Raw genomic sequence first — 19,201 nt, forward strand, 5'->3', positions numbered from 1 at the left:
TTTATCTGGTAGGACATAATAGAAAAGCTTAAGTAAGAAATGTGACAAACTGCACAACTTTTATCACTTACTGGAGGGACAATGCGGACTGAGGAAAAGCTGTGGGTTTGTCCAATTTGTTTTCAGAAAATTTGGCAGAATTAATCACCAGGCCTGTCTACCCTGACTCAGAAAAGCTGACAACTTGATAAACCAGGTGTGTCCTTCAGCCAAGCCTTCCAGGTCTCAGGGTTTCCACACAGCCTCAAAACCAAAACCTCACCTGCTCCTAGGATCTGACTGCAGACAGAGAAGGCCAATGCTGTGATGTACAGCACCACACGCCAGAGTCAGAGAACTCTCTGTGAGATTTTAAAATGTGTTTGTTTTCATTTCACTTATTAAAAACGATATATACACATTCTGAAGGCCACCACAGAGCAGAACACCCTATCAAGGGCCAGCCATATCAGGACCCTTGTTCACGTTGTGTTTCTGACTGAGCTGCTGTCTGGGAGTCACCTAATTTTCAGTGCAGTGTTTCTCAAGCCCAAGTCGTAGACCATGGAGACTTCCTTGGGGGTCTGCTAGTTCTCAAATTGGAGACTCACAGCTGCTTACTGGAATCTTCCCCTACAGGAAACCCAGAGCCCTGGCAAGTGGTAATCTGCCTTGTTCCTGCAGAGTAAGCTGGGTTTTTTTTTTTTTTTTAAGAGTTCCAGGGTTGAGGAAGGCCACCAGGTCTGTCCTCAGTCCATACTGACTAAAGAGGATCCCTAAGGCCCACTTCCTTGACCACAATCTCTAAAACCATAGGTCTAAACTAGGGAATCAACTCAATCCAATCCTTATCCCCTCATTCAGAAGTATTATCAACTTCTAGTTATCTGACACGATGCCTACACTTACAGCATTATTCTTCAGTCTTTAAAAATCCATGTGATCAGCGTAGCAATACCTATTGAAATGTTAAACATTTACAATGTTTGACCCTCTAATTCTATTTTAAAGAATTTGTCCTACAGAACGACTCTGGCAATACGTGTAGGAGGATGTTCACTGCAGCATTGTTATAATATAAACGACTGGAATCAACCTGTTCATCAAGAAGTTTCTGTTTCAGTAAATTGTGGGACATACGAATATACAATAGATCCAATTTAGTCAATAAAAATAAAGAGGTAGAACTATAAAATTTATTTAAAACAATAAAATACAGAATAGGATAAATATTCTGATCCCATTTGCATAAAATGTAAAAAAAGAAGTATAGACAGGTATGCTGCTACAGGCATAATATTTCAGGAAGGATATATTTAAGACAGTGTTGACAGAGGTTACCTTTTGTGGATTTGCAGGATGGGGGAAAACTCTTACTTTTCAGCTTATGCCCTTTGTATTATTTGGATTTTTAGTATGAACAGGCAGAAAATAGCATGGTGGTTAAGAGCCTGAGTAGCTGCTCTATTACTAGCCAAGTAGCCTTGGAGAGGCTCGTCTCTCTGTACCTTAGTTTCATCATCTACAAAATTCAGATTCATTCAACAAATTTTTTGAGTACCTACTACATGGTAGGCAGTGAAAATGTAAAACCAAACCATACCCAATGCCGTTGATTCCAACTCATAGCGACCCGATAGGACAGAGTAGAACCACCCCATAGAGTTTCCAAGGAGTGCCTGGTGGATTCCAACTCCCGACCCTTTGGTTAGCAGCCATAGCACTTAACCACTATACCACCAGGGTTTCCAGTGGAAATATAGAAGTAAATAAAACACTCGAGAATATCGACCCTCACTGAGTTGCTATACTAGTCAGAAGGTATTGACAATTTAAAAATATATATGTTATGTATATACACACATATATATAAAACATATGTTCGATGATAAATAGAGTCATTGTAGGGATTAAATGAGTTAATACATAGATCATTTAGAACACCCAACCATGTGAATTATTAACATGAGCATAGATTTTTGTATAATGAAAAAGTGAATTAGAACATTTTTTAAAACAAAACCTATGCTCCTGCCCAACATGGTTAAACTTTCATATTCTCCTTTAATAGTTCTTGAAATTTCAAAATGGAATATACTCTTCCATTTTACAAGTGTAAAATTATGCAGTACAGCCACACTTGCCTTCTCTCGACCTGCTAAGCACCAGACTCTTCCCTGTCTGCAAGCTTGTCACGCACATCCACCTGCCAAACTCCTCTGCACCTTTAAGTCACAGCTTAAATCACTCCCCAGAGAAGCCTGCTCTGACACTCCCCCAATCTAAATTAGGTCTCCTTTCCCATCATACCCTTCACTTTTTTTCATAACCCTTAAAACTAAATTTATAATTGTAAGTCAATTGGAGTGGTTATAAGTATCAACTCTGCTTTTCAAACCAAACAGTCTCCCCCTTGAAGACCTCCAGGCTGGGGAAATGTGAATGAGAGGAGAGGGGAGGCTGGGCATATTGTGGGCAAAGGGCAGAGAGTTTTTACTCTTGGCTGGATGGAGGGGGAAGCAGCTAAGAAGGGATTTGGAAGAACAAGAATGACAGGGATTTTTATAGTGCTTGCTATGTAATGAGCAAGTTAAATGCTTTCCTCCTGAAAAAAATCTTTAGTGAAGACTACATCACTCCAAACCCATCCAGCGGCTCCGTGGGAGAAAGACCTAGCAATCTGCTCCTGTAAAGATTACGGCCTAGAAAACCCTATGGGGCAGTTCTACTCTGTCAGGTGGGGCTGCTAATAACCCCCCAAAACCCAAACCCACTGTTGTCTAGTCAGTTCCAGCTCATAGCAATCCTATAGGATGGAGTAGAAGTGCCCCATAGGGTTTCCAAGGCTGTAAATCTTTATGGAAACAGACTGCCACATCTTTCTCCTGCAGAATGCCTGGTGAGTTTGAACCAATGACCTTTCAGTTAGCAGCCCAGTTCTTTAACCAGGGCTTCTTTACATTATCATAGGTAAAATAAATTCTGCAATTTTGAAAATCGACTCAGCGTTACCTGACACCAAAAACAATGTCACTCATTAGTGCTGTGTTGTTGTACTGGCAGTGTTTGCTGCTTGGTGTGTATGCATACAAGTAGATGAATGCTTAGCACCCCAAGAAGTGCTAAATTGTGTGTCCAGGTTGGTGTGGGGTAAGAAAACACTGAACACAGGGAAGCAGAAACAGGGGTAAGGATTGCAGCAATAAGTTCCAGAAACACTCTAAGGTCATTTGGAAGCTCTAGGTGGGATCCTGCTTGAAAACCATGGAGCCCCTCAGCTATGGAGCCAGGACTGAATGTGTTCGCATATTGATTTGTCACAGTTTGAAAGATGGAGAGCATTGGCAAGGATGTGAGAAACGGCAAGGATAGGCAAGGTTAATGGGAAGTAAAACTGTTACATTTTCTCCAAAAGACTGAACAATATGGAGCAATTTAAAATATAAATACCCATTTCTAGGAACATAATTTAAGGAATTAACTGAATACAGTTGAGCAAGTGTTTAACAATGTATATGCAAAGATGTTCATTTCAGCATTGTTTACACTAACAGACACTGGAACCTATCTGAATTGGTTGGTTAAATAAATTATATACATGTTACAGAACTCCATGTAGCCTTAAAAATGATGAAGTAGACTAATACTTATTAACATAGACGCCTCTGCATGTTAATTGCATGAAAAGAGCAGGTTATGAAACAGTATGTTCCTTTTATGAAGAATTATATGTCTATTTCCAACTTCTGCAGTCTGAAATTGATCAAATGCACAATCAGGATGCATTGATAATTACTAGTAATTGGAATGCAAAAGTTGGAAACAAAGAAGAAGGATTGGTAGTTGGAACATATGGCCTTGGTGATAGAAATGATGTTGGAGATCCCATGCTAGAATTTTGCAAAACCAATAACTTGTTCATTGCAAATACCTTTTTTCAACAACATAAATAGTAACTACACACATGGACCTTGCCAGATGGAATACACAGGAATCAAACGAACTGCATTTGTGGAAAGAGACGATGGAAAACTCAATATCATCAGTCAGAACAAGGCCAGGGGCCGACTGTGGACCAGACCATCAATTGCCCACATGCAAGTACAAGCTGAAGCTGAAGAAAATTAAAACAAGTCCATAAGAGCCAAAGTAAGATCTTGAGTATACCTCACCTCAATTTAGAGACCATCTCAAGAATAGATTTGATGCCTTGAACACTAATGACCGAAGACCAGATGAGTTGTGGAATGACATCAAGGACATGATACATGAAGAAAGCAAGAGGTCATTAAAAAGCCAAGAAAGAAGAAAAGACCAAAATGGATGTCAGAAGAGACTCTGAAACTTGCTTTTAGTAGTTTCAGGGAAAGGAAGAAATAATGAAGTAAAAGAGCTAAACAGAAGATTTCAAAGGGCAGTTGGAGAAGACAAAGTAAAGTATTATAATGACATGTGCAAAGACCTGGAGATAGAAAGCCAAAAAGGAAGAACATGCTCAGCATTTCCCAAGCTGAAAAAACTGAAGAAAAAATGCAAGCCTTGAGTTGCAATATTGAAGGATTCTATGGGGAAAATATTAAACGACATAGGAAGTATCAAAAGAAAATGGAATATAGAGGGTCACCATACCAATAAGAATTGGTTGATGTTCAACCATTTCTGGAGGTAGTATATGACCAGGAACCAATGGTACCAAAGGAAGAAGTCCAAGCTGCACTGAAGGCATTGATGAAAAACAAGACTTGATGAAGTAGCAATTGAGATGTTCCAACAAACAGATGCAGCAAGGGAAGTGCTCACTCATCTATGTCAAGAAATTTGGAAGATAGCTACCTGGCCAACTGACTGGAAGAGATCCATATTTATGCCTATTCCCAAGAAAGATGATCCAACTGAATGTGGAAATTATTGAACAATATCATTAACGTCACACACAAGTCAAATTTTGCTGAAGATCGTTCAAAAGCAGCTGCAGCCGTATGTCAACAGGGAACTGCCAGAAACTCAAGCTGGAGTCAGAAGAGGACGTGGAATGAGGGATATCTTTGCTGATGGCAGATGGATCCTGGCTGAAAGCAGAGAATACCAGAAAGATGTTTGCCTGTGTTTATTGACTATGCAAAGGCATTCGACTGTGTGGATCATAACAAATTATGGATAACGCTGTGAAGAATGGGGATTCCAGAACACTTAATTGTGCTCATGAGGAACCTGTACATAGACCAAGAGGCAGTTGTTCATACAGAACGAGGGAATACTGCATGTTTTGTTTTTTTTTTTTTTAAACTCAGGAAAGGTGTGTGTCAGGGTCATATCCTTTTCCAATACCTATCTGTATGCTGAGCAAATAATCCGAAAGCTGGACTATATGAAGAAGAACGGGGCATCAGGATTGGAGGAAGACTCATTAACAACCTGCATTATGCAGATGACACAACCTTGCTTGCTGAAAGTGAAGTGGATTTGAAGAACTTACTAATCAAGATCAAAGACCACAGCCTTCAGCATGGATAACACCTCAGCATAAAGAAAACAAAAACCCTCACAAGTGGACCAGTAAGCAACATCATGATAAACGGAGAAAAGACTGAAGTTGTCAAGGATTTCAAATTACTTGTATCCACAGTCAACACCCATGGAAGCAGCAGTCAAGAAATCATTGCACTGGGCAAATCTGCTGCAAAAGACCTCTTTAAAGTGTTAAAAATCAAAGATGTCACTTTGAGGACTAAGGTGCGCCTGACCCAAGCCGTGGTGTTTTCAATTGCCTCATATGCTTGAGAAAGTTGGACAATGAATAATGAAGACAGAAGAAGAATTGACACCTTTGAATTATGGTGTTGGCGAAGAATGTTGAATGTACTGTGGACTGCCAGAAGAACGAACAAATCTTTCTTGGACGAAGTACAACCAGAATGCTCCTTGGAAGCAAGGATAGTGCAAATACATCGTACATACTTTGGACGTGTTATCAGGAGGGACCAGTCCTTGCAGGAGGACATCATGCTTGGTGGAGTGAAGGGTCAATAAAAAAGAGGAAGACCCTCAAAGTGATGGACTGACACAGTGGCTGCAACAATGGGCTCAGGCATGACAACAATTGTGAGTATGGTGCAGCAATGGGCAGTGTTTTGTTCTGTTATACACAGGATTGCTATGAGCCAGAATCGACTCGATGGCACCTAACAACAACAGTGTGTCTATAAGCATAGAAAGAAGTCTGGGAAAATGTAACAAAATGTTTACAGTGATTTTAACCAGGTATAGAATTGTGTTGTTGGAATCATAGGTGAATTTTATTGTCTTTTTTTTCATTCTAAATTTCTGGAACTTTTAGGATAATAATATATCATTGTTACAAAAATCATAAAAGCTATTTACAAATACTATTCAATAGGCCAAAAGGGAATAAGGCAATATAGGGTTATGTAGCATTCCAAAAGCAATGCTTTGTATGTTTTGCCCTGAGTATGACGCTTCAGTACCGCACTGTGATTTTCTTGCTGCATTCCAGAAGTAGTGACCCATAGCAACAGATACAGTGATGAAAAATTGTCAGATGCCGTCTTTTCAGCAGTTGCTGGAAGCATATGAAAGATCCTGTGGTATACTGCAAAAATGGCAACAAATTCTTTCCATCCCTATATGAATGCCCTTTGCAACGCGACTTTGTGGGGCCTCCCATCAAAAGGTGGCATCTATGTCACAGCCTGGTCATGTGACTTGCATTGGCCAATAGAACATTAGCAAACATGAGATGAGCTGAGGCTGGAAAAGAGCTTGCACATTTGGGGCTTGTTCTCACACTGCACTTGGAACTCTGAGACCATCACATAAATGAGTCTAAGCTGGCTCGTTGGAGAATGAGAGGCTGATGAAAGAGAACCTGGGTGCCCCAACCAACAGTCTGCCAACTGTCAGACATTTAAGTGAGGCCATCCTAGATCATCTGTCTTGCAATCAACCTACCAGCTGACCACAGTCACATATGAGAGCTAAGCAGAGATCAGCCAATTTGTCTCAAACCAGAAAAACCACTCAGTCAACCTACAGGATTCTGGGCTAAAAAAATAGTTGTTTTAATCCATCGAGTTTTGGGGTGATTTGTGACACAGCAAAAGCTCACCAGTACAGATGATTTTTTTATTGAATGGTTATTCAGGCAGGAGAAATCATTCTGGATTAACATTGTAAGGTTCTCTAGTTAGCAATCCTGTTTAAAATAAGGAGGCAAAGACAAAGAGGGCCTCCATTATTTGACCATCAGAGTGTGAACAAAATCCATTTCCAGAAATTACCTAAATTTCATAGGGCTAAACACCTCCTGGTACTACCCGTTTTTCAGAAGTTAGTCCCTCCAGTGTCTGAGGCAGCAGCGTTGTTGTTGTTAGGTGCTATTTCAACTCACAGCAACCCCAAGTGACAGAGTAGAATCGCCCCATAGTGTTTTCTAGGCTGTAATCCCTATGGGAGCAGACCGCCAGGTCTTTCTCCCACGGAACTGCTGGGTGGGTTTGAATTGCCAACCTTTTGGTTGCACCACCAGGACTCCTTAAGGCAGCATTAAACCCCTTCTTTTTAGGATTCATCCTGAAGATAAAGAGAAACTCTATGAAGTGTAACTGAATACACCAAATCTAGGTATGGGGGGTAGAAGTATCCACAGGGCATTTCCCTGAGAGCTGGTACAATAACTCAGACTCCTCTCAGGTAGAAAGCAGTAGCCATCTCCTATCTAGTGACACTCCTATCCTACCCTAAAATGATACCTGGAAACCTTAATATGCTACCAATTTCAGAGGAAGCCCACCCTGGAAGTTGCTTTCACCCAGACTCTATTTAGTGAGTGATCTGAGTGTTGTCCAGCTTCCAGAGTAGAAGAAAACTTGTCCAGCCTTAGTCTCATCAGGTTACAAATCACTGAAAACTGAAGAGAGCTATAAAACTCTAGGTAAACATGACCCCCTGGAGCTCTGTAGAAATGACACTAGATGCAAAGGGAGACTGGCCCATAGTTAAGCCCTAACTTGGTATGTCTGGGACTAAAGTGACTATGAGTCAGACTGGATGGCAATGGGTAAAGTGACTAAGGTCCTTCATGGAATTTCAGTCTCTGGAGTTGTTGGAGAATAAGTTATGATTAGCTCACTGGCTCAGAAAACAATTTGACCTTCTCTCATAAAGCTGAATCTTCGCACACGGCACTTCTCGGCTTATACCTTTAAGAAATTTGACCCTGTGCACCAGGAGACAGGTCCAACAATGTCCATAGTAGCATTATTTGAAATAGCAAAGCACTAGTAATCCAACTGTCAACATCAACCAAAATCAAGCCCAACACCAACAGGAGAATGAATTTAAAATGTGGAATATTCGCAGGAAGCAATGCTTCACGGCACTGAAAGTGAATGAAATGCAGTAATGTACAACATGGATGAGCTTAGAAACACAACATTGAATTAAAAAAGCAAATCATAGAAGACTATAAAACAGCACATTTTTATAAAGGTCAAAAATAAGCAAAACTAAATGAGATTTTTGTTTGAGCAGACATATGTATGTGGAAAAAAGGAAAAAAAGGTAAGGGAATAAAAAAATTTATTTTATTTTATTTTTTTTATTATTTATTTATTTTCCAGGACAGCAGTTACCTCTGGGGCTGGGACCAGGACTGGGGCTGAGCCCCCAGGAAGTTTTGTCAGCATTGCATATATTCTAGTTCTTAAATTGGTGGTGGGTTAATAATTTACATAGATGCTTATGTATATTTAGTATGTGACGATATTGCATAATTAAATAAGTTTAAATAATGAATGGGAGTGAGTAGAAAAATGAATGTTATGTTATGAAAGCTGGGGGGTGGGGATTTGGGGATTTTGCCAGTGGGTATGGGGTTTCTTTTTGGGGTGATGACAATGTCTTGTAATTAGGCAGTGGTGATGGTTGCACGACCTGTGAATATAATAAAAACCACTGAATGGTACACTTTAAAGGGGTGAATTTTGTACCCTGTGAATTATATCTCAATAAAGCTGTTATTACAACAGAAAAAAGTAATGAAATAAAATAAATACTAAAATAGCAGTGAAATGATTTTTATGCTATAAAGTTGGCAAAGATGAAAACAATTCTGGTTTGTCATAGTGGTAGAGAAAAAATTCATACGTTACTCGTAAGAGATTATACTAATTTACAAACAAACAGAAAACCTCTGGAAAGCAGTTTAGAAATGATATGAGAAGCCCGAAAATTATTGTCATGGATTGAATTGTGTCCTCCCAAGATATCTGTGAACTCGGTTAGGCCATGATTCCCAGTATTGTGTGATTGTCCACCATTTTGTCATCTGATGTGACTTTCCTGTGCTTTGTAAATTCTATCTCTATGATATAAACGGGGTGGGATTAGCGGCAGCTATGTTCATGAGGCAGGACTCAAACTACAAGATTAGGTTGTGTTTTAAAACAATCTCTACTGAGATATAAAAGGGAGAAGCGAGCAGAGAGACATGGGGACCTCATACCACCAAGAAACAGGAGCCAGGAGAATAGCACGTCCTTTGGACCCAGGGTCGCTGAGCTGAGAAGCACCTAGTCCAGGGCAAGATTGACGACAAAGACCTTCCTCCAGAGCCTACAGAGAGAGAAAGTCTTCCCCTGGAGCTGGCACCCGGAATTGGGACTTCTAGCCTCCTAGCCGTTGAGAGAATAAATTTCTTTTTGTTAAAGCCATCCATTTATGGTATTTCTATTACAGCAGCATTAGATAACTAAGACAATTATCTTACCCTTTCAACCAGCAATTCAGTTTTTAGGAATTTATTTCAAGGAAGTAATGACAAATGTGCTGAAATATGTATGTAAAAAGAGGTTCATCTTAGAATTGTTTGTATTAGCCAAAATCTGGAAACCTACAAATTCAATAACAAGGGATTGGCTAAATAATTTCCATCAATGGAATACTATTTATCTGTTTCACTCACACATCCTACTGATACTTACTGAGGGCCCAATATTTTGGGTGTGGTTGATACAACATTAAACAAAACGCAAAAATCCCTGCCTTCACAGAGCTTATGTAATAGTGGGGAAAGACAGAAATAAGAAAATATAGTGTTTTAGGGAGTTACAGGCTTTCTGGAGAAACTAAAACAGAAAATGGGATACTGAGTGGGAAGACATTTCAACAAAGGTCAGAAGAAAGTTAGGGACTAAGCCACTCAATCTGGGGGAAGAACCTTCTAGGCAGAGATAACAGCAATTGCCAATGGCGAGGCACGAGGTAGCCTGGTAGGTCTGAAAAAAAAACAAGGAGGCTGGTGAGGATGGAGACGATGGGGAGGTGCACACTGTGTGTTGGAACTTGTAGTCCATTGTAAGATGTTGGTTTTCACCCTGAGACAGGAAGACCTTGGAAGGTTTTGAGTAGTTGTTGTATGCGATAAGAGTTGATTCCAACTCATAGCACCCCTATAGAACAGAACAGAACTGCTCTACAGGGTTTCCTAGGCTGAAATCTTTACAGGAGCAGATCAACAGGTCTTTTCTCCTGCGGAGCCACTGGTGGGTTGGAACTGACGACCTTTCAGTTAGCGGCACAGCACCTAACCATTGAGCAATCAGGACTACCTGTTTCTAGCAGAGGAAGGGCAAAATCTGTCTTATCTTTCGTACGTTTTCTTTGCTGTTATGCTGAGAAGAGATGATAAGTGAGTAGGGTGGAAACAATGAAACCAGTTAGTAGGCTTTTGCTATCTTCCAGCTGAGAGGTGATGGTGCTTCGGATAAGGGTGGGTAGCAGTAGAGGTGTAAGAAGTGGTCAAATTCAGGATGTATTTTGAAAGTAGGACTAACACGATTTCTGATGAATTGAACATAGGGAGTAGGAGAAAGTGAGGAGTCAGGATAACTCCAAGGTTTGGGGATTAAGCAAAGGGCGGGGTTGCCATTAGCTGAGATAAGGAAGATTCTGGAAAGCACGGGGTCAACGGTAGTGGGGAGATCAGGAGTTTTGGACATGGTAAATCTGAGATGCCAATCAAATATGTACACAAAGAGGCCATGTATGCAGCTAGATGTACAAGTCTTGGAGTTCACAGGAAATGTCCTGACTGGATATATGAAATCTGTGAGTCATCAGTGTACAGGTGGTGCTTAAAGCCATGAGACTGGATGAAATCATCAAGGGAATGAAAACAGAGGTTCAAGGACTGAGTCCTGGGGAACTGCTAGATTTAGAGTTGGAGGAGATGAGGAAAACCAGCCAAGGAGGCAAAAGAAGAGAAGTAGGAAAAAACCCAGGAGAGTTGGGTGTCCTGCAAGCCAAGAGAATAATGTGTTTCTAGGAGGTGAGAGTGATCACAGCTCAACCAAATGCTGGTAGATACGGCCTGATTAGGACCAAGATGCTACCACTGGATTGAGTAAGAGTAGTTTTGGTGGAGTTCTGGAGATGAAAAAAGTGGCTCAGAGAGGATTTGAGAAAGAAAGGGAAAGCGAGGATTTAGAGGCAGTGATTATAGACAAGATTTTCAAGGGGTTTTGCTGTAAAGGGGAGGAATAAAATAGGGTGACAGCTAGAGGGGGAAGTGGCAGCTGGAGGGGGAAGTGGCAACCAATAAAAGTGTTTTGTTTATTTTTTTCCTATTTTTTAAAATAGGAGAAATAATAGCATGTATGAATGTTGATTGGAGTGATCCAGTAGAGTGGAAAAATTGATGACTCCAGAGAGAAGAAAGAATTGCTGACCTACATTAAGAATTGAGAAGGGATGGGTCTAATGCAGGTGGCCCACGAGTGAAGCCTTCGAGATTAGCAGAGTAGTTCATCATTAAAATGATGTCATTCAAGACATCCTGACATACTGTTAAGTTTTTTAAAAGCAGATCATAAAATAGTAACAAGCTCTAACATATCGAGCACTTACTATATGCTATGCATTTTGCAAAGTACTTTTTAAGCATTATCTCGTTTAATCCTCCCAGCGACCCATAAGAGGCATTCCCACTGCTGTTGAGTTAATTCCAACTTATAGCAACCCTATAGGACAGAGTAGAACTGCCCCAAAGGGTTTCTAAGGCTGTAAATCTTTACAGAGGCAGACTGCCACATCTTTCTCCCATGGAGTGTGTAAAAATGGTGGTGTGGGGTCATTGGACCTCCTCCTCTAACTTCACACGGTGAAGGAGAGAGAATCATTACCAGTATCAATATCCCATTGCTATGAGGAGGGGGTCAGACATATGTGCTCCCTACAAATTTTTTACCAATTCTGACACCAGCCATCCCTTCCCCTGCCCCCACCACAGCACTCTCCACTTCTTCGATGGGTTCTGTAAGTCATTGCAACAGCACGCAGAATTCCCAGACAATACTCATGATTATGGGGTTTATTAGGGAAGTAACAGGTTACAACTCAGGATCAGAAATGACTCAGGATACAGTGCTTCGATCAGGACAGCTTATTTTCAGCCGTGCCTACAGGCAGGCCTCTCTCTGGTCTATCAGTCTTTGGCCCCTCGGTCCAGCCTCTGCCCTGTTTGGGTAAGTGTCACAAAGTTCTTTAGCTCCACCAACAAGTGCCCAAAGGCACCCCCCTCTACCAGTAAGCCTCAGCCTGAAGGGCTCAGCTCTCTTGCTCCATGGTTCAGGAAGCGCATCACACTGTCTCCTGCTGGTCTTCTACCAGTCTCCTGGTTCTGCTGCCTCTGCTGCTGCAGGTTCTCTGCCACTGTTTCTTGCCTTCTCTCGCTGTCTTCAGCATTACAGCTCTCTGTCTCCCGGGTCTAGGAGGTTCTCAGTGCAGGTATCCCGGGTCCAAAGGATGCGTTCCACTCCCAGCTCTTCTTTCTTGGTAGTGAGGTCCCCTCTTCTCACATCTGGGATGGCTCATTTTAAGCTTAGCGGGATGGCACAACCGACCAATCCCCTCATTAGGGTTCCATATACCTTATATGCATGGTCCCACCCCCACAAGGGTGCCATGCACTTTATTTGCATCATTAACAAGCTGCCCAATCCCGTTGGTGGGCCATAAGCACCTTATTGCATAGTCCCACCCAACTGCTATATAAAAGGGATCCATCACACTGCAGAATGGCTGGTAGGTTTGAACTGCCAACCTTTCAGTTAGCAGCCAAGTGCTTAACAACTGTACCACCAGAGCTCCTTTATAGAAGGCAAGAACTACATCATCCCCATTTTCCAGATTAAAAAATGGAGGCTAAGAGAGGTGAGTATCTTGTCCAAGGTAATACAGCTGAAAATAGTGGAACTAGGATTCAATTGCAGGTGCCAGACTTGTACGGCCAGCACTCCAGACCAGCACTGTCCCATAGAAACACAGAACAGCCATATATGGGAGTTTAAATTTTCCAGTAGCCACATTTAAAATAGTAAAAGAAACAAGTGAAGTTAATTTTAATAATATATTTAACTAAATGACCTAAAATCATTTCAACATGTAACCAATATAAAATATTAATGAGATACTTTACATTCTTTTTTGTCCTAAATCTTTAAAATCCAGCAGGTATTTACACTTGACAGAACATCTCAGTTTGGACTCTAAATTTTCATCTAGAAATATTTGATCCCTATTTATATTTCACAAAACTGACAGCTGAAGAAGCAGATTCATATACTCAAGTTGTTCCAAGCACATGTAGAAGTTTTTCAATAACTAAGTGGAGTACCCGTTTTCAATTTTAACTTAATTAAAATAAAATTTAAAATTCATTTCCTCAGCTGCACTAACCACGTTTCAAGTGCATAATAGCCACTTGTGGTGTAGCTACCATATTGGACAGCACAGCTCCAGACTCTTAACCTCTGGCTTCTCTTTGCCAAGTTCTATCAGCTTTTCACTCAGACTATCTTTCACGTCTACTCCTCTTCCTTTTCAATTCAGCACACTTCTATCACCCTTAAATTCTTATTAATGTTTACCATTATAAAGCGATGTTAATTATACCTCCATTAGAATATAGTTATGATTGCTAACATATATTAAGTACTTTCTATGCACCAAGAACTGTTCTAAGCACTTTATGTATTAACTCAATTGTCATATTAGATTAATGAAGTCAAATCTATTAATATCCCCATTTTACAGGTGAAGAAACTGAGTCATGAAGAAATTAAATAACTTCCCCAAGATCATACAGTACTAAGTGGGGGAGCTGGAAGTTGAACTCAGCCCATCCAGTTTTATCCAGACCCTGGGCTCTGTATCATTATTCTGCCTCTCTCAAAGTATACACATAAAAATGATGGCTTGACTCATGAGATTATAGTGGTTTTTATTATCTCCTTTATATTTACCTATGTATTTCCAATTCACAAATGAAAACTGTTACTTCTGTAATTAAAAAAAAATTTTTTTTTTTAAGTAAGTCAGCTAATTATCAGCCTGGTTTGGTTTTAGTATACCTTGAGACAGGAGAATGGATAAAACGACTTCTTAAATGTTTTTAGATGCTGAGAATCTATTTTTTTTCAGCCCCCTCTGGTACCAAATGAAAATAATACATCTTGTTACCCTATGAGAACTTTATGATAAATGGAGAATATTAATTTTTTTTTTCCCTTCACCAAACATGGCAGGGTGTTTTAAGCATTCAATCTCAGTGGTTTCCAACCAAAGGAGCCATTTTAAATCTCACACTTTTGTGAAATATTTCCAGAAAGCTCAGGGATCCTGAATGTTTTCTAGATCTACCCACTTTCCTGATGTGTCCAATTCTCAAGTAACATATTAGAACCAAATATGGGAGGTAATGTAAGAGCCTAGAAACTATGGTGATACCACAAAGCTGTGAGCCAAAGCCTCAGAACTTCTCCCCACCTCGTACAGGGCCTGATCATGCAAAAGTAGGAGCTGAGAAAGGCTATCACTCTGCTCCTTAAAGCTGCTCTTTCTGCTTTTGGCTAGTGGCTCCCACCATTCTCCCACTCTAAAATCTTAATAAAATTCTTGACCCGGCCTTCTCCTTCACCCTATACCCAATCAGTTGCAAAATCTTCTGAGCTCTATCTTCAGCATATTTTTCATATTGATGCCTTTCTGTTTATCCCACTACCACCAGCTCAGTGCAGTCCCTTTAACTTCCTCCTTGATCTCAGTAAGATCTTCTGAACTGGCCTCCTTGCCCCCATCTCTCTGCTCTCACCTTTTGGCCTGTCTCAACCATGTTTTTTTACGTTCTTGTTAATCCACTCTGAGCAGGCTGCTGTCTCTGCTGGAAATCCTCCAGGGATTTCCCACTTATTTTCTAACTATTCTACTTTATCTGTTATGGTATCCCACACCGACTCCGAATTTCAGCCAACTGGTCTACTTGCAATTCCCAGGCCCACTTGAATTTTTCCACATGTGGACTTCTTCTCAGGTTCCTCTATTTTTCTGGGAAAAGCACCCTTCCTCCATTTCTGCCCATTGAAATTCTACTGATTATTTCAGGTCAAATGCCAACTGTTCAAATAAGTTTTCCTCCCTCTTTTCCTATCAACCTCTATACTGCCATTCCTGCCTTGTTTACCATATGCTTATCATTTCTATGCCATTTTTTGTGTACTTACCTTTTCCGCCTGTCAACATTTCTTAAGCTCCCATGCTATGTCAAGTGTTATAGACACTTTATAAGTGTTATCTGATTTAATCCTCACAACAGCCCTGTGAGTAAGGTAGTACGAGCTCCATTTTAGAAGCCCCGGTGGTGCAGTGGTTAAGTGATACAGCTGCTAACCAAAAGGTCGGCAGTTCAGATCCACCAGCTGCTCCTTGGAAACCCTATGGGGCAGTTCCACCCTGTCCTCTAGGGTTGCTATGGATTGGAATCGACTAGATGGCAATTTTTTTTTTAATCTCCATTTTATAGATCAGAAATCTGAGGCTGTCAGAGGGTAATTAACTTGCTCGAAGTAGCACCGTTATTAAGTGGCAGAGTCATCATTCATTCAATAAATTTTATTCCAATCCATGTCTGTCAGATTCCAAAGCCCTGAGGACTTTTTAACATAGACTGAAAGGTCCCTTTGGGGGCAATTAGCACTGGAGTTGCAGGGCAGGGCAGATTGTGTTAAAGGCAGTTTTCTGCTCCTCTCTCATTTGATTTAGATTCATTGTGCCATGGAAAAGACTCCTTTGGCTTTCAGTGAGCACTTAAACTGGGCTAGTACAGGGCTAAAGAAATGATTCATGAAGACAAACACCATAAGGACATTTAGCTCTACTAGCGACGCTAATTATTGTAAGACTGTGAAAGGAATTCCAAACCCCAGCACATACCCAGTGATCTAACCCCAAGTTCTCTACCACCTCAGTTTAAGCTTCAGACTAAATCGCTCTTTCATGGTTGGATCAAGCAGGATGCCTCGGCTTTCAGAAACAAGGCAAAGCCCATCAGTAATGGACACCAGGCTGTTACAGCATTGTTGGCATTAGGATCAGCCTTGGCCTGAGCAGAGTCCCTGCCCTTAATACCCAGCATAGGCTCCTAAGAAATTCACGTGAAGATTTAAGAACAGAGAAGGGCCAGTCTGCCCTGAACTGGTTTTCACCATTAAAATTTAGAGTTGGAAGCCCCTCAACTGACCAGATCAGTTCAAACTGCCAAACGAGGAATATTATAATAAATGGGTTTATTCTCTTCCTTATTGTTTTGGAGTTCAAGGGTGTCAGTGGCCACTGTTTGTTCAAGGAAAGTGTAAACAGGACTTGCTGACGCCTGTGGCCAATGATCATGCCTCCTAAGTCATTTTCCCACTGGTGTGGATCAAATGGCAAAGAAGCTGAAGAGGAAAGGGGGTTAGGTAACTCTGTTTTGTGTTTTCTCTTTATTTTCTTTTTCAATCCTCAAAGTGATCCTTTTAGGGTAAGTATTACCATAATACCCTTTTGAGGTAAGTGCTCTGCTGGTAACTGAAAGATTGACAGTTGGAACCCGCCCAGGGGCTCTGTAGGAGAAAGGCCTGGCGATATGCGTCCATAAAGATTACGGCAAGAAAACCCTATGGGCAATCTACTCTGTCACATGGGGTCACTATGATTCAGAATTGACTCGACAGTACCCAACAGCAATAACGTTACTGTAGTACTCATCCTACAGATCCAAAAACTGCCAGAGATGACACATCTGCTAAGGAGCAGGCAGGGACCACCACCCTGGTTTATTGGTCTCCACAGCTTTCCGCTGCCCTCAGCTCACGCTTCATGGCAAGACCTTTTGCTTAGGCAAATATTGGCCATTTAAATAGGACAAACAGCAAAATTTGTATAGAGTTTGAGTTCTCAAATATTAAAATACTTTCCCCTTTCCAAACTAATATAAAGTGTTTTATTTCTTAAATACCTCATATTTTCCATAGTTGACAAAGATTCTCAAGAAGAATTAGTGGTTGAACAATGATATCCTTACCTTCCACTCAGGAGACTTCCATATTTGGTTCTTAGGCAAGCGGACTTGCTTGGACTGGTTATCTCAGTTGGTCAGACCACAGGCCACCAAAGCCACTGAGCCTCAGTCACTGACAAAATCATTCTGTTCCTAGCCATTTCTAAGGCTGGTCATAAAGTGTCTGGGTGGAAATGTAGATGACCCAGGGCAGGTCATCACTGAGACTTATGAAAGTTATCAAATACCCAGTGACTGGGGGCCGCTTGTGTCATATTCATGAATTAAGTCAAACATATTCATTCATACAAAAATTCTCTTCCTCTCCCTCCTCCTTCATGATCTTATGTTGTAGTCTAATGGGTAGAACACCTTCAAAATAATATATCTCCATATGGGATGGGGTGTTGTAGCTAATCAGTTAACACTGACAACCTATTAAAAATATTTCAACCTCTCAAAACCTTACAGCAAGTTTGACATTTGGGATTACTTCCACAGTTCCAAATTCTTGACGTATTATGAAGTCTTTCACATTTCACAGAGGTAAGAAAACAACTTCTATTTTGCCTTCCCCAATGTAGTTCTTATAAATATGTTATTGCTGCCATATGGTTAAAAAGAAGTTATCCAGAGCGCAACCAAAAGCAACATTTGTTATTTCAATAATATAGAAACTACGGAGATTTGTTACTCATAATACCTTTTTTGTCCCTCCAAAAAAGAATTTTCAAAAGCTTTTTTTTTTGAAGCTATTCACTTCCTATTGTCTGAATTATATTGCCAATATTTTAGAAACACCTTGAAAAGAACTTACAGCATTTGTCAGCCACAAGTCCAGAGAAGGAAAGCGGAGAATGGCAAAAAGTAGATATTAAAGAAAAGTCTGGACAAAGGTGGGTCATGTGCCATCAGGTGCACTAAGCAAAGTGCATGGGAGGGAGGAAAAGCTATAAAGAGGATCCACATATAGCAGCCTGCAAGGTAACTGAATGTTTAATACGGAAGGGAGAGAGTTGATCGGATCCTCTCTCTCACCCCTCCTACCCTGACACTCCCCTCTCTGAAGCCATGATAAGACCACAAAGCTTCCCATTTCTCTCCACTACTTTTCTGTGGCCTTCCTAACTCCTTTCTCATCCGAGTTCTCCCCTCTCCCACTTTGTATTTTGGACCCTCTGTACCTAGTCTTTTGTATTCAACCAATTTTAAGGTCATTTCAGCCCCCCCCCCCCCCCGCTGGAAAACAGCCCACGTCTTCTTCCTCCCTCTCTCCCAAGCCCAGGTCTCTCCTCTCCTTGGAGCTAGACCTCTCCCCCTGAGCTTAGCAGCCCAAGCTGTCAGGATGATCTATTTCTCGAGTCCTACAGTGGGTTGGCCTCTCCATGACGCCAGCCTGCTCCTCTGCCCTCCCCCCATGCGTCACCCCCAAAGAAACCCAAACTCCTTGGTCTCTGTAACTGTCTGTGCCTGGGTCCTCCAGGTCTCCGCCTGGGTTCCTTATTTTTCTGACCCAAGCGGAGCTGGGTCGTGGGGGACATACCTCTTTGCAGGCGTGAAGCTCCTGTCCCGTTCCCTGGGTCACCTGGAAGGCGGTTCCAGCCCAGAGCAGCAGCCGCAGAAGCCGGGGTGCGCGCGGTTCAGTTCTTCCCCTGCCTCTGGCAGAGGGATAGAGGCTGAGCCCGGGCTCAGCCATAACGCTGTCCTGAGCGAGCGGCAGCAGCTGCTCAGGTGCTGCGGCTGCCACTGCTGCGAGCCCGCAGAAGGCGGAAAAAAGGGGGAGGGAGGTACACAGCGGGAGGATGCAAGGGGCTGGGCTCAATCCAGTCA

At 41.5% G+C, this 19,201-nt stretch overlaps 1 protein-coding gene across 3 annotated transcripts in view; it reads right to left on the reverse strand.

The window, feature by feature from the left end:
- The window catches only part of ELAPOR1 (endosome-lysosome associated apoptosis and autophagy regulator 1), a 99,540-nt gene extending 80,392 nt beyond the window's left edge, over positions 1-19,148 (reverse strand). For all 3 annotated transcript variants that reach the window (XM_049880174.1, XM_049880173.1, XM_049880172.1), the window contains exon 1: positions 18,915-19,148. In XM_049880174.1, coding sequence (XP_049736131.1) covers positions 18,915-19,067 — 153 coding nt within the window. In that variant the 5' untranslated portion in view covers positions 19,068-19,148. The remainder of the gene's footprint in view (positions 1-18,914) is intronic.
- Between the last annotated feature and the right edge of the window lie 53 nt (positions 19,149-19,201).

The sequence above is a fragment of the Elephas maximus genome, chromosome 3 (genome assembly GCF_024166365.1).
Source record: "Elephas maximus indicus isolate mEleMax1 chromosome 3, mEleMax1 primary haplotype, whole genome shotgun sequence".
NCBI classification, from domain to species: domain Eukaryota; kingdom Metazoa; phylum Chordata; class Mammalia; order Proboscidea; family Elephantidae; genus Elephas; species Elephas maximus.